The sequence below is a fragment of the Erpetoichthys calabaricus genome, chromosome 6, assembly GCF_900747795.2.
Source record: "Erpetoichthys calabaricus chromosome 6, fErpCal1.3, whole genome shotgun sequence".
Taxonomy (NCBI): domain Eukaryota; kingdom Metazoa; phylum Chordata; class Cladistia; order Polypteriformes; family Polypteridae; genus Erpetoichthys; species Erpetoichthys calabaricus.
The window spans coordinates 194,246,833-194,263,396 of NC_041399.2; the positions used below are offsets into that span (position 1 = coordinate 194,246,833).

The 16,564-nt window shown below is 39.9% G+C and overlaps 1 protein-coding gene across 1 annotated transcript in view; it reads left to right on the forward strand.

Moving 5' to 3' along the window:
* The window catches only part of zc3h3 (zinc finger CCCH-type containing 3), a 294,882-nt gene extending 279,032 nt beyond the window's left edge, over window positions 1–15,850 (forward strand). Inside the window, exon 12 of the mRNA XM_028804240.2 lies at window positions 15,634–15,850. Coding sequence (XP_028660073.1) covers window positions 15,634–15,665 — 32 coding nt within the window. The 3' untranslated portion in view covers window positions 15,666–15,850. The remainder of the gene's footprint in view (window positions 1–15,633) is intronic.
* The last annotated feature ends 714 nt before the right edge of the window (window positions 15,851–16,564 follow it).

A 16,564-nucleotide genomic window follows, 5' to 3' on the forward strand; every position in this document is an offset into this window, starting at 1 on the left:
ATTTACTCAAATTTGATAATCTGTTATCATTAACAAATAATTTCATGATCAAGCCAAACAGCTCACATGTTTTGAAAGGAGATACTTGACAGGTACTTTTACGTATAAAAGTTAACCCGTTTGCTCTACTTTTAATAGGTTTTGCAAGTAGCTGGAATCATAGCCATCCTGCTTGTGCAGTTCACATTCAGTACTTTTTTCATGAGTTTAATACAGTATTTGACTCCCTATTTTAGTACAGTAACTGATTTCTAAAAGGATTGAACAGTTTTCAGTGCATCCTTCCCAGAAACAGCTAATAAATAAAACAGCACATTTACTCATGCATAGTTCTTGTGTAACAATATTTGGTCTGGATAGATTTTATGTTGAGTGTACCAGGTTCAGTGGGTAGTGAAAAATAGTGGCCATATATGCCCAGAAGTTCCCTTGCCCTGAGTTGCCTCGAAAGCTTGCATATTGTAATCTTTTTAGTTAGCCAATAAAAGGTGTCATTTTGCTTAACTACTCACTACATTCACAATGGCTAACACGGTGCAACACCCTAGTACTACAAAAATGTTCAAGAAACAATACCACATTTTAAAGTAGTACGATAATTTGTTTATAGTTTTAAATTAGGTGCTACATAGTTGATTTAGACGAACAACAAATAAATGTCCAGGTAGGGTAGGTAAAGTAAAAACTCTTCATGTTCAGATTACTTGATAATTGATATAAAGACTGAGGCATTGATACAATGCAAGTAAAACTTTCACATTTTGTTCCCATGTAGGATTAATACCTTTACTACAGAAAGTGCAACTGTCACATAAGCATATCTGTGTTGAATGAACATAAAGGGAAGCACTTATTTTATCAAATGTGTAGCTGATTATCAAGCCACTCATGATTTCAATTATTTCTAAATCTTGGCAGTGCCTGCAGTGTATGTTTTTGAGTTACCTTTGCATGTATTGTAAACCCTATAAGTAACCAGCTTATCAGGGCTTCTAAAAATGTAATTAACAAAGACCAGACCTGACATGTTTTTACTGGCATAACAGAATGTAAGCAGTTAGTCCTGTTAAACCAGGCAGGTTTTAAAGATAACTGCTGACTGACAGACTGTCGTCTTTCGCAAGTTTTATAAAAGGTGCTGTTTTAGAAATAAAAGGTGCAAACTTGGTGAGAAAGCAGGTAATAATATAGCTCTATTACGTTTAAGAGAGAAGTAGCATTGTTAACTTAATTATGAGTTCAAGGACTTGCTGTAACAATTACAGGAATGCTTGGAGACACAGTCCATCCAAATAAATCTGGGTAGGATATAAACTCATGAAGTGTACATACATCCATACCAGGCCAATTAAAATTTGTCACGTAACTTAATGTGGTGAACACTGAAATAGCATTAAAAAAATGCAGTAACAAAGAAAAGTTGCAAACGTCAAATAGACAGTGTGCAAGTCAAGACTGAAGCTCAGGTGTTTGGAGCCCTGAAGCAGCAGTGCTAAACTCTACATCACCAGTGTATTAATGTATCAAGCATGATAGTGAGAAAGAATCTGTATTTTGTTTAGTCTAATAGAACAGTACAAATGGTAAGCAGCAATACGATGAACCATGCTCTGTGAAAAGGCTGATCTGTTTTATTGTTAAGGATCTTGTGCATTAAAACTGACAATGAGGTGTTCTTATTTATGCTCACTTTGCTACATGATTCTGCAAACTTAAATGTCATTCTGATTCATTCTGTCTAATATCTGTTCAGTCTAAAGACTGCTGTGGCTTACTGGACAGGCACAGCCAATTGTAAATTCTCACTATCACAGAAATGAGCTCAGAATTAGTAAAGCTAATCCAGCAGATATCTTCTAGCTACATTTTAAAATCTTACACTTGTGGACAATGCTGGAAAATAAGGAGTAATACATTATAGATGAAGCATAAAACATTTCTTAACTCAGATGATAGTGTAGCTGTCATTTTGTAATAATCTTTTAACTACTTGCCCTACCACTGTTTTAAGAAGAGCAATTAGATGAGGAGTCAAGTACAACTCCATAATTGAATGTAAACCTCCATAAGATAGTTGATAGTCTCTGTAAAGTCTCTGATATTTTATGGCTTCTCCTAAAATTGTCAAAAAGAAGTCCACTGATGACATAAAGGGAACCCATAAATTCCCAAACATGTTCAAGAAACAAAAATCCTTGTTGTAAAAACTTGCAGCAGTTCCCTTTTAGTCACCTTCAAAATACTTGAGATGCATACATTGAAGTGCTGAGGCATTTACAGGAAAGCATCAGAAGAATTCTCTGGAGAAGTGGTGCACCCAAAAACTTGATGTACACAGTGATAACACACCTGCACACAACTCGTTGCCAGCCAAAGAATGTTTGACCAAAAAATTTGCCTATTGCTTTGCATTACCCTTTATTCGCCAGATCTCGCTCCCTGTCACTTGTTTTTGTTCCTGAAATTAAAATTGAGACTAACAGGATGAAGATTGACTACCATGGAAAAAAAAACATCCAGAAAAAAACACAGGAGGCTATGAACATGGTAACAAAAGGACGAGTACAGAAAATGTTTCCAGGAACGGGAGAAGTACTGAGACAAGTATATTATATCTTGGCGAGAATATTTTGAAGGTGACTAAAATGGAATTGCTGTAAGTTTTATCTTTTTTTTTTCTTTAACAATTCTATGAAATTTTGGATCCCCCTCATACTTACATTATGATACCTACAGTTTGTGAACGTTAATTAGTCTCCAGTTTAACTATTAAGTGCTTTCATAGTTTTTTAATGGCTAATGGATGTGCTTCTTTGAGCAAATGCCAGCATTCTCCCTGTCTGCCTTCCACATGGTTCTTGTTTGACTGCCAGTATCTGTCTTTCCCCAGCTTCATGTAGTGTACATGGGGGATGGAGGGTGTGGTGGGAGAGAGAGAGATGCACTATGATGTGAAATCAGAAAAGACATATTTCTTTTGGTTGCCAAACATTAATGGAAACTTTGCCTAAATCATGCATTGCGAGTAGTTGCTTAACCGTTATTATAAAAATTGCACACTTTATGCCCAGCACAAGTCCAACATTTCTCCCTTGGAGTTTGCAGCATTGTGATCAAAGGCTGGATGTTGACAGAGTAGAAGGGGTTACCAAGATGAGAGCTCTTACGTATCCAAGAGTGCCAGTAGTCAAAAGCAACAAACGGCACTTGCTAGCCATTGAGCTTGGCTGAACTTTCTCTTTCAATATAATCAAGTCTCTTTTTCCTATCCAGAACACCACCCCATGTTCAGTCATCTGTCCACCCTATTGGTTACAGCTTCTGTTGGTGTGGCCGGTCAATCATTTCCGCAGTGTCCTTCAGTTGCATAAAGCATGCTTGCAGAGCAGCTGTGAGCATGTAACTTGGCTTAAAATTAATAATTATCAATGAATAAAAAAAGTGTTGGCTAATTTTGTTTTTTCTATGAAATCACCAAATTTCAATCAAGTTTGTAAAGGCATTTTTGAGTTTTTGTGTAATTTATTTGTTTTATTGTTTTGGGGAGTTTGGTGGACATAATGTTAAATATTGATATACTGAAATTTCCTTTCTTAGCCGATACCTACTGTCCTAGATGTACTATCCTGCCAAATTTCTGTTTTTTGTTGATGTTAACTTAGCTTTTTATATATATGTTAGAGGCCAAATTCAATTTTAAGACAAGGTAGTTTACACTAGGATAAACCAGTTTGTCAACGCAGATAGGATGAACCTAGTCTGAACTAGATTATCCTGAAATCAATGTGGATCTCCCAGAGCAAACTGATTTGTCCTAGTCTAAACTAGTTTGGCCTGCAATCTCACTTTCCTAGGCCAAACTGATTCTTTCAATTGCGCTCTGGACAAACTGGCTTGGCCTAGTCTAAATTAAAATTGAGTTTGGCCAGTAACATATTAGTGTAAACTAGTTAGTCCTAAAATTGAGTTTGGCCTGTTTATATATATATATATATATATATATATAATATATATATATATTCACGGCATTCGTAGTCTGTGTCACAATCTGATTGTATGGGTGGTTACTTACCAGGTAACGCTTGTGGTTGGCCAGCAATCTGCTAACATCCGCCACGGTGCCCTCAGTTTGTGAGGAGCAGATCATAGAATGGTTGAAATAGTTTACTGTCAAATAAATGCAAAGAGTACACGACACGTGTTTCGCCCTCATTCTGGGCTCATCAGGTGTACACACTCCACTGAACTCCCTCTCGGGAATCGAACCTCGGACGTCAGCGCCAGAGGCGATGCCCCTAACGTTGCGCCACGGCGTGTGGTTCGTTTATTTGACAGCATGTAGATCGGGGTAATTACATTCATGGCATTCGTAGTCTGTGTCATGGCCACCCCGTATACTTGAAAAAAGGTAGCGAAAAAATACAAACGTCTTTACAGATAGGAGTCCAAAACAGAACTGCCGAACATGTTGAAAGCTGCTCTATAAATATGGCTGAACAGAGGAAGAGGTGGAGTCGGAGAGGCCAGAACAGGAACTGACATGGCAGGGAGATGAGTTCTGGGTACCGGATATGACATCATCAGAAGGTACCAGAAGTGACATCAACTGGGGTCAGATTGGTGGTGATGTCATTGAGGGGCAGGTCCTTCAGATGGTCTGCAGAGTGACAAAAGGAGTAAGGATCAGGTGACAGTGCCAACCCCTGGTCCACTATTTGAGCCTGTAAACTGTCTGCTATGGACAATATGTAATGTTTGTGTGTGTTTTTACAAAGTAAAACGTATGTGAACCCCTAGGAATTATTTATATTTATGACTAATTCCCATATAGAATATGGTCGTATCTTCATGTCAGTCACAATAATGAACAAACACAGTCTCCTATAACTAAAGGTACACAGATTTTTGGAGAAATTTTCACTATATTGAATAAATCATTCAAACTGTGAAACTGAAGGTTGGAAAAAGTAAGTGAACCCTAAGCTAATGACTTTTTAAAAAGCTCATTGCAGTCAGAATTTAGCACACCTGGAGTCCATTTAATGAAACAAGTTCAGAGGTGTGGCCTAGAATTACTTTGATTGATAAAAGAAAAACACTATAAAGTTTGAGTTTGAGCTTTTGACAAGAAGCATATCTAGATGGGAATCATGCCTCGCACAAAAGTGCTGTCTGAAGAGCTACGATCGAGAATTGTTAATCTACATAAGGCTGGAAAGGGTTACAAAGTAATCTCAAAGATTTTAGATATTCATCAGTATACTGTTAGGCAAGTTGTCTATAAATGGAGACAATTTGGTATTGTGGCTACTCTACCTAGAAGTGGGCGCCCTGCCAAGATGACCCCAAGAGCACAACGCAAAGTCAGCAATGAGGTAAAGAAGAACCCTAGAGTGACAGCAAAAGATTTGAAGAAGTCATTAGAACTGGCTAACATCTCTGTTCATGAGTCAACTATAACCAAAACAATGAACAAGAAAGGAGTCCATTTTAGGACACTAAGAAGGAAGCCACTGCTATCAAAAAAGAACATTGCTGAACGCCTGAAGTTTCAGAAAGAGCACTTGGACACTCCACAACGGTACTGGGAAAATGTTTTGTGGAGTGATGAAACTAAAATAGAATTATAGTGAGGAACAAGCAGAACTTCATTTGGCGTAAAAAGGACACTGCATATCAACATCAAAGCATCATCCCTACAGTAAAGTATGGTGGAGGGAACATCATGATTTGGGCCTGCTTTGCTGCATCAGGGCCTGGACAGCTTGCCATCATTGAGGGGAAAACGAATTCACAAGTTTATCAACAAATTCTCCAGGATAATGTGAGGGCGTCTAGATAGATAGATAGATACTTTATTAATCCCAAGGGGAAATTCACATAATCCAGCAGCAGCATACTGATAAAGAAAATATTAAATTAAAGAGTGATAACAATGCAGGTATACAGACAGACAATAACTTTGTATAATTTTAACGTTTACCCCACCACCCAGGTGGAATTGAACAGTCGCATAGTGTGGAGGAGGAACGATCTCCTCACTCTGTCAGTGGAGCAGGACATTGACAGCAGTCTGTCGCTGAAGCTGCTCCTCTGTCTGGAGATGATACTGTTCAGTGGATTCTCCATTATTGACAGGAGCCTGCTCAGTGTCCGTCACTCTGCCACGGATGTCAAACTGTCCAGCTCCGTGCCTACAATAGAGCCTGCCTTCCTCACCAGTTTGTCCAGGCGTGAGGCGTCCCTCTTCTTTATGCTGCTTCCCCAGCACACCACTGCGTAGAAGAGGGCGCTCGCCACAACCGTCTGATGGAACATCTGCAGCATCTTATTGCAGATGTTGAAGGACGCCAGCCTTCTAAAGAAGTATAGTCGGCTCTGTCATTTCTTACACAGAGCATCAGTATTGGCAGTCCAGTCCAATTTATCATCCAGCTGCACTCCCAGTTATTTATAGGTTTGCACCCTCTGCACACAGTCACCTCTGATGATCACGGGGTCCATGAGGGGCCTGGTCCTCCTAAAATCCACCACCAGCTCCTTGGTTTTGCTGGTGTTCAGTTGTAGGTGGTTTGAGTCACACCATTTAACAAATTCTTTGATTAGGTTCCTATACTCCTCTTCCTGCCCATTCCTGATGCAGCCCACGATAGCAGTGTCGTCAGCGAACTTTTGCACGTGGCAGGACTCCGAGTTGTATTGGAAGTCCGATGTATATAGGCTGAACAGGACCGGAGAAAGTACAGTCCCCTGCAGCGCTCCTGTGTTGCTGACCACAATGTCGGACCTGCAGTTCCCAAGACGCACATACTGAGGTCTGTGTGTAAGATAGTCCACGATCCATGCCACCAGCTATGAATCTACTCCCATCTCTGTCAGCTTGTCCCTAAGGAGCATAGGTTGGATGGTGTTGAAGGCACTAGAGAAGTCTAGAAACATAATTCTTACAGCACCACTGCCTCTGTCCAAGTAGGAGAGGGATTGGTGTAGCATGTAGATGATGGCATCCTCCGCTCCTACCTTCTCCTGGTATGGTCTTCATCACATGTGACATCAGAGCAACAGGCCGGAAGTCGTTCAGCTCACTAGGATGTGATATGTTTGGGATGAGGGTGATGCAAGATGTTTTCCAAAGCCTCAGGACTCTCCCCTGTTCCAGGCTCAGGTTGAAGATGCGCTGTAGAGGACTCCCCAGCTCCAGCGCACAGGCATTCAGCAGTCGTGGTGATACTCCATCTGGACCCACTGCTTTGCTGGCACAAAGTCTCCTCAGCTCTCTGCTCACCTGTGCTGCTGTAATTGTTGGTTTGGGGAAACTCTCTCCTATGCTGGTATCAGCAGAAGGATGGGTGGAGGGTGCAGTACTCTGAGGTGAGAGTGGGTTAGGGTGGTCAAACCTGTTAAAAAAGTTGTTCATCTGGTTTGCTCTCTCCACATCTCTCTCGATGGTGGCACCCCTCTTCGAGCTGCAGCCAGTGATGTTCTTCATCCCATCCCACACTTCCTTCATGCTGTTGTTCTGCAACTTCTGCTCCAGCTTTCTCCTGTACTGCTACTTCGCTGCCCTGAGCTGGACTAGGAGTTCCTTCTGCACGCACTTGAGCTCATGCTGATCATCGCCTTTAAAAGCCTTTTTCTTCTGACTCAAAAGGCCCTTGATGTCACTTGTAATCCATGGCTTGTTGTTAGCATAGCAGCGTACTGTTCTTACTGGAACTACTATGTCCATACAGAAGTTGATGTAGTCAGTAGTGCAGTCAACTCAACTGTCCGTCAACTTAAGCTCAGAAGAGGCTGGGTGATGCAACAGGACAATTACCCCAAACATTGCAGCAAATCCACAGCACAGTGGCTTCAGAAGAACAGATTCCGCCTTTTGGAGTGTCCCAATCAGAGCCCAGATCTCAATTCTATTGAGATGCTGTGGAATGACTTGAAGAGAGCCATACACAGAAGACAACCAAAGAATATGGAAGAGTTAAGGCAGTTCTGCAGGGAAGAATAGGCAAAAATTCCCCCCGCACAATGTGCACGTCTGATCTGCAGTTACAGGAAGCGCCTGGTTGAGGTCATTGCTGCCAAAGGAGGGTCAACCAGTTATTAAATCCCAAGGTTCACTTACTTTTTCCAATACCACTGTGAACATTGAATGCGTTTGTAAAATGAAGACATGAAAGAGTAGAATTTTTTGTGTGTCATTGGCTTAAGCTCATTTTGTACATCAGTACCTGCGACTTAGATGAAGATCAGATCACTTTTTATGACCAATTCATGCAGTAAACCAGATAATTCCAAAGGGTTCACGTACTTTTTACTTTGACCGTATATGTACAGTATATGTGTGTGTGTGTATATATATATATATATATAAGATTACAATATGCAGACATGATAGTAAAGGAATAACAATCTTATCTGAATCCCTTCCACTCTAGTGGGTATGTGTGTATATATATACAGTACTGTGCAAAAGTTTTAGGCAGGTGTGAAAAAGTGCTGTAAACAAAGAATGCTTTCAAAAATGGAAGTGTTAATCATTTATTTTCATCAATCAACAAAATGCAGTGAATGAACAAAAGAGAAATCTAAATCAAATCAATATTTGGTGTGACCACCCTTTGCCTTCAAAACAGCATCAATTCTTCTAGGTACACTTGCACACAGTTTTTGAAGGAACTCGGCTGGTAGGTTGTTCCAGACATCTTGAAGAACTAACCACAGATCTTCTGTGGATGTAGGCTTTCTCATATCCTTCTGTCTCTTCATGTAATCCCAGACACACTCAATGATGTTGAGATTAGGGCTCTGTGGGGGCCATACCATCACTTCCAGGACTTCTTGTTCTTCTTTACACTGAAGATAGTTCTTAATGACTTTGGCTGTATGTTTGGGGTCGTTGTCCTGCTGCAGAATAAATTTGGGGCCAATCATACGCCTCCCTGATGGTATTGCATGATGGATAAGTATCTGCCTATATTTCTCAGCATTGAGAACACCATTAATCCTGACCAAATCTCCAACTCCATTTGCAGAAATGCAACCCCAAGCGTTCAAGGAACCTCCACCATGCTTCACTTTTACCTGCAGATACTCATTATTGTACCGCTGTCCAGCCCTTCGATGAACAAACTGCCTTCTGCTACAGCCAAATATTTCAAATTTTGACTCATCAGTCCAGAGCATCTGCTGCCATTTTTCTGCACCCCAGTTCCTATGTTTTCGTGCATACTTGGGTCACTTGGCCTTGTTTCCTCGTCGGAGGTATGGCTTTTTGGCTGCAACTCTTCCATGAAGACCACTTCTGGCCAGACTTCTCCGGACAGTAGATGGGTGTACCTGGGTCCCATTGGTTTCTGCCAGTTCTGAGCTGATGGCACTGCTGGACATCTTTCGATTTCGAAGGGTAATAAGCTTGATGTGTCTTTCATCTGCCTTACTAAGTTTCCTTGGCCGACCACTGTGTCTACAATCGTCAACGTTGCCCGTTTCTTTGTGCTTCTTCAAAAGAGCTTGAACAGCACATCTTGAAACCCCAGTCTGCTTTGAAATCTTTGTCTGGGAGAGACCTTGCTGATGCAGTATAACTACCTTGTGTCTTGTTGCTGTGCTCAATCTTGCCATGACATGAAACTGTCTTCCACAACCTCACCTTGGTAGCAGAGTTTGGCTGTTCCTCACCCAGTTTTAAGCCTCCTACACAGCTATTTCTGTTTCAGTTAATGACTGTGTTTCAACCTACGTTTGACATTGATGATCATTAGCACCTGTTTGGTATAATTGGTTGATCAAACACCTGACTAGAATCCTACAAAATCCCTGACTTTGTGCAACTGTACCTGTAAGAATTGATGCTGGTTTGAAGGCAAAAGGTAGTAACACCAAATATTGATTTGACTTAGATTTTTCTTTTGTTCGCTCACTTTGCATTTTTGTAAATTGATAACAATAAACAATCATTATTTATATTTCTGAAAGCATTCTTTGTTTACAGCATTTTTTCACACCTGCCTAAAACTTTTGCACAGTACTGTATATATATATATATACAGTGCATCTGGAAAGTATTCACAGCGCATCACTTTTTCCACATTTTGTTATGTTACAGCCTTATTCCAGAATGGATTAAATTCATTTTTTTCCTCAGAATTCTACACACAACACCCCATAACGACAACGTGAAAAAAGTTTACTTGAGATTTTTGCAGATTTATTAAAAATAAAAAAATTGAGAAAGCACATGTACATAAGTATTCACAGCCTTTGCCATGAAGCTCAAAATTGAGCTCAGGTGCATCCTGTTTCCCCTCATCATCCTTGAGATGTTTATGCAGCTTCATTGGAGTCCACCTGTGGTAAATTCAGTTGATTGGACATGATTTGGAAAGGCACACACCTGTCTATATAAGGTCCCACAGTTGACAGTTCATGTCAGAGCACAAACCAAGCATGAAGTCAAAGGAATTGTATGTAGACCTCCGAGACAGGATTGTCTCGAGGCACATATCTGGGGAAGGTTACAGAAAACTTTCTGCTGCTTTGAAGGTCCCAATGAGCACAGTGGCCTCCATCATCCATAATTGGAAGAAGTTCGAAATCACCAGGACTCTTCCTAGAGCTGGCCGGCCATCTAAACTGAGCGATCGGGGGAGAAGGGCCTTAGTCAGGGAGGTGACCAAGAACCCGATGGTCACTCTGTCAGAGCTCCAGAGGTCCTCTGTGGAGAGAGGAGAACCTTCCAGAAGGATAACCCATCTCTGCTGCAATCCACCAATCAGGCCTGTATGGTAGAGTGGCCAGACGGAAGCCACTCCTTAGTAAAAGGCACATGGCAGCCCGCCTTGAGTTTGAGAAAAGGCGCCTGAAGGACTCTCAGACCATGAGAAAGAGAAAGAAAATTCTCTGGTCTGATGAGACAAAGATTGAACTCTTTGGTGTGAATGCCAGGCGTCACGTTTGGAGCAAACCAGGCACCGCTCATCACCAGGCCAATACCATCCCTACAGTGAAGCATGGTGGTGGCAGCATCATGCTGTGGGGATGTTTTTCAGCGGCAGGGACTGGGAGACTAGTCAGGATAAAGGGAAAGATGACTGCAGCAATGTACAGAGACATCCTGGATGAAAACCTGTTCCAGAGCGCTCTTGACCTCAGACTGGGGCGACGGTTCATCTTTCAGCAGGACAATGACCCTAAGCACACAGCCAAGATATCAAAGGAATGGCTTCAGGACAACTCTGTGAATGTCCTTGAGTGGCCCAGCCAGAGCCCAGACTTGAATCCAATTGAACATCTCTGGAGAGATCTTAAAATGGCTGTACATTGACGCTTCCCATCCAACCTGATGGAGCTTGAGAGGTGCTGCAAAGAGGAATGGGCTAAACTGGCCAAGGATAGGTGTGTCAAGCTTGTGGCATCATATTCAAAAAGACTTGAGGCTGTAATTGCTGCCAAAGGTGCATCGACGAAGTATTGAGCAAAGGCTGTGCATACTTATGTACATGTGATTTCTCAGTTTTTTTATTTTTAATAAATTTGCAAAAACCTCAAGTAAATTTTTTTCACATTGTCATTATGGGGTGTTGTGTGTAGAATTCTGAGGGCAAAAAATGAATTTAATCAATTTTGGAATAAGGCTGTAACATAACAAAATGTGGAAAAAGTGATGCGCTGTGAATACTTTCCGGATGCACTGTATATAATATACATACACACATACATACTTTTTATTTTTAGTTTTTAGCCAGTAAAAGGTACAATTTTGCTTGACTTCTCTTTACTATCATAAAAATGAAAAATTAAACTCAAATGAATATGTATTGTTTCAGGGTGGCAATGTGTTAGCACTGCTGTAGTAACCTCCTGTTGATCAAAAGCATGCAGATTAGATGAATTAGCGCTGCTGAACTGGCCCCTAGTGTGTGTGTGTGTGTGTGTGTTCACCTGCGATGGGGTAGCACCCTGTCCAGAGATTGTTCCTGCCTTGTGCTCACTGCTTGCTGGGATAGGCTCTAGCGTCTCTGTAGGTTTAGAAAATAGATCGATAGATGTATTGTTTCAAATAAAAATATCCTAAATTTGTGATTTCCCCTTGGGATTAATAAAGTATCTATTTATCTATCTATCCATCTATCTATCTAAATATATAACTCTTTGCGATAACACTTCAACAATACTTATAACCAGTATGTCTGCACAGCAGTTCTGAATGGGATAAAAACCTTCACAAAATGGATTAATGTAAGATAAAATTTAAAATGAGCTACAGAAAAAAAATTGTGTAGTGCAATGCTATGTGTTATTGGTGCATTTTATTTTTTATCTCACAACTTCCTTGAACTATTACTGTCAGAACATAAGACAAGTTACATTAATTTGGAATTCTAGGGAGAATAAATCTTTCCATATGCAGTGAACTGTTCTTTAGTCTTCACCAATAACTTGGCTTGAGTAGCTCAGGTCTTCTTCATTTAAGGTAAATGTGAGTAATTGCAGAGAAGCCAGTTACTGTTTCACATCTGCCTGATGTATGGGTGTTGCATTGAGGGTGGAAAGGTGCTAAATGAACTCCCTTTGCTTTACATAAATTAGCTAAAAAACAATGAATCAGTGCCAAAGCTTGTTACATCTCAAATAAACCTTGTTTATCAAAGTACAAGGAGGAACAGATTTAGCAATAATTTCACACATCTACGGGGCAGGTACATTCATTTTTCTATTTTTTTTCCCTTATGCCACCTACCTAGGTGGCAATGAAATGGAAGTGATCAGCACTGCTGTGCTAATAAAATGCAGCTCCTGCTGTGAAATGGTGACACTCTCCGCCCTCTTGCTATTTTGTGCTTCCCCATAAGCTAAGCAGAGATAGCTTACTGGGCTGTGACAAAATAGATAAATAATAAATAATAGTATTATCTAGCTGTGAAAAGAATGCAAAAATTAAGTGCACTCTCAGTTTATATTAGTAACTAAGAGTAAGTCATTAAATACATCAAATATTGTGTTTAAACCCATTGTAGTGTTTCCTAATGACAGGTACGATTTGTAGATGTTTTTAAACTAAACTGTGTTTTAGTGTAGTAAAAATTTCCCAATATGTTCCATTGTTTCTATATTAAATACTAATTGCTATGGATCTAGGCTGGTAACTTGAAGGTTGCCGTTTCAATTCCTGGTAGTGACAGAAGGAATGCTACTCCATTGGGCCCTGGAGCAAGGCCCTTAACCTGCAGTTGCTCCAAGAGCGCTGTACAAAAAGCTGACCCTGCCCTCTGACCCCAAAAAACTCCCTGGAGAGTAAGTTGGGGTATGTGAAAAATGTCAAGTTCCTAATTTAAGAAATTGTATATGGCAAAAAAGGGATTAAAAATCACTAAAAAATATGCATTCCTTTATGCTAGTGTACTTTATAATTTATTAAAGAAATCATTAACTTCATGTTGTGTTTGCAATTTGCATTTTGATAAGCACTAATACATTTAGCTTACCACCTTCATGTCTCCATTATATGTCCTTTGTAGGGCTGAGGGATGTCATTGGAATTATAATGCTGCCAGTTCAGTACCCACCAGTCTTACACTGTTCGAACAACTCTTTAACCTGCTAGTGTGCCAACTGTAGAGCTATGGAAATAAATGTGAATTAATTAGAAATCATGGTGGCTTAAAAAATGTTACATAAAATGTCAATTTAAGCATCCCAACAGGTAAAACTAACCTGCACAACTACGTAATGACATTTATCTCACATTTTACTGCAGCAGCTAAATAGGTAAATGTAATATTAAATTAATATTAGGAGAAACTATGTCATTCATTTCTGTTTGCAAGTAAGCCCTGTTAAGCCCTGGAGTATTGCAGCCATTAGTAAAGGTCAAGTTAGACCTGGGTCATCTTTGCTTTTTTTTCCAGAGTTTGATTGGAGGGATTTCACTCTGTAGTACTGGGAGTGTAGCATTGCTAAATGTGTTTTACCAAAGGAATGTCAATAACAAAAAAACAGTATTAGGTAAAATGTCAAGTCATGCAAATTTCAGGTACATTTAACAACACATTTGTTCACTTTATTTCTATAACTGCTAATTGACTCTCGCCACACCAAAGAGCCTCAATGCCCGGTCACTACTGAGGGAGTGAATGAGGAGGTGGAGCACTGCTACAAGTACTTGGGGTCCACATTTTACAAGTGACGGGCTGGATTGTTCTCTTTACACAGAGGAACTGTATAAGAAAGGGTAGAGCAGACTCTTTTTTTTTTCTTAGAAGACCGCGTTCCTTTAATATGGATAGTCACATCCTTCACATATTCAACAACCTTGTGATGGCCAGTGAGATTTTTATTTATGCTGTGGTGTGCTAGGCAGGTAGCATCACTTCAGGAGAGGCCCACCAAATCAGCAAATTGATTAAGATAGCAGCGAGTAGCAGTCAAGAGAATGAAGACAACACTGAGGGCCATTAGGAACAATGCTTCACATTTTGTGTGTGACACACCAATATTAAGGATTATTCAGCAGAAGTGTGTCAAGAATCACTAGAGGGGCTCCTTCATAACTGCGGCAATAAGGCTTTATAGCACCTCACTGCCACTAGGACTGCTCTGTTATCTTCAGCCAATTCAAAAACTATCCTTCTTTTTAGTAATTCTGGTGAGTATTTGAGGGGGGTTGTTATTGTAATATTTATTTGTTTGTTTGTTTGTTTATATTTTGAGCCTCTGTAATAAGCTAAATCTCTCCCTTGGAACAAATAAAGTTGTGTGTCTCTGTCTTTCCGTCTATCTGTTAATTTATCAATTTTATGGTGCCTTTCCTATCTGCCTGTCCACCTGCCTACCAACAAAATGTAATGTTGCTGTTGAAAATTAAGTTTTCAGGGTAGTCGGGACATTTCTGATCTAATGATAGTTTTTTTTTTTTTTAACCTGTTTCATTATAAAATGATGCTGGAAAACAATTTTTTTCATGACCTCTGGACAGTAAATACAGCTCTCATAGTTAAACGCCATTGCTATTCTATTTGGTGGTGCCAAACCAATGGCGGCCATAGCAGGGGCTTCCCAGGGGGTGGTGAAGAGGCAAAGTTTTGATCCTCTGCCCCTGTGATATGAGTTTTGTAGTTTTCTTCATTGCAGTATTAAGTTTGTCTTTATTTGAGCAAATTAATTTCTTTTTATATATTTTATGTTTCAATATTATTTTAAGTCTTTGTTGAATTATTGTGAAATATTTGGGTTTGGTGTGGCCTCTATCATTTGTGTAAGATTTAATAATATAGCCTAATTTTTTCTTGCACAAGTTGACTTATTTCTGAATTTTAGACTGCTACTTCCATATTCTCGAAAACACTACCCTGGTGTTATTGTTTGACAGTCACTGTAAAGCCATTATTGAAACTAAGGCATATGAATATTTTTTTCACTTCAATTATCAGTTTTCTGTCATCCAGTGCCACCACATCCCATCAGCTAGTGATACTGTTGATCTTCTTGTGCTTTGTTATGTTTGTCCATTCTCTGTAATATTATGGTGGCCCATCCAAGTCTCATCCTTACAACTATAAGTGTGACTTTGATTAATGGAATTAAAAAACAGGGTTTCAGTCTCAATATACATGTATTCTGTTGTGTTTATTTCAGAAAAGAAACTCCAGATCAAGCCCAGGTTCTGAGCATCAACTATCACCAGCCTGTTCCGTGTGCTACAGTATCTCAGGAAAACAACTGCCACTCAAGTGGTAACTTTTATTATTGGTTTTTATCTACAAACTCTTTTATGCTTCAGAGTTTCAGTAATACTGTGTACATATTAGGTGAGTTGAGAATATAAGATCCTAAATAAAGTTTATTGAAACTATTTGGCAGAAAGTTGTGAAGTTTGTTTCTCCAATCAAAGCAAGCAAAGAAGTCTTCTGCTGCCTCCAACCCCCAAAACATGGATGAGGAAAATGAAAGAGTGATCTTGTCTTTCCGCTGTTTGCCATTCTCTCCTGTTTTGCAAAACAGTATAAATTAGCAAATTTAGATTTTTTTCACCCTTCTCAGGGCACGCAAAGCATTGAGAATGTTAAAGTATACTGGGGGACACCTTTATGTTTCTGATATCCTTGGCAAACATTCAGAATGTCTAAAAGGGGGACATGTAAAGTGCTAAAGGACATTCCCAAAAACAACAAGTAACAGTATAACTGACAGCTGTCGTGGAGAGGGGGCATTCTAGGGGCTTAACCCTAGGTAAATGACCCCCAGAAGTTGGGATTGGTTTGTGCCCTCACACAAGTGAAGGCCTAACTTGTACAGAATTAAACAAACTGCAATGAAATGTAAATCCCTCTTATGCACTAAAGATGGTAACTTCAAGCCGGTTTTGGAAGATGTTTGCATGCCTCAGAATATTTTGTTTCTAAGAAAATTACTGGAGTGTCTCCTGTCAATGTACAATTCCAGTTCACTCCATTACAAGTGATGCACCACAATGTCAGTTTGGGTTCAGTAGAGTGGACCTGTGAAAAGAAACTACAGGCTTTAAATATCTTCAATAAGATCTACTCATTTGTTGTAACACATGGCT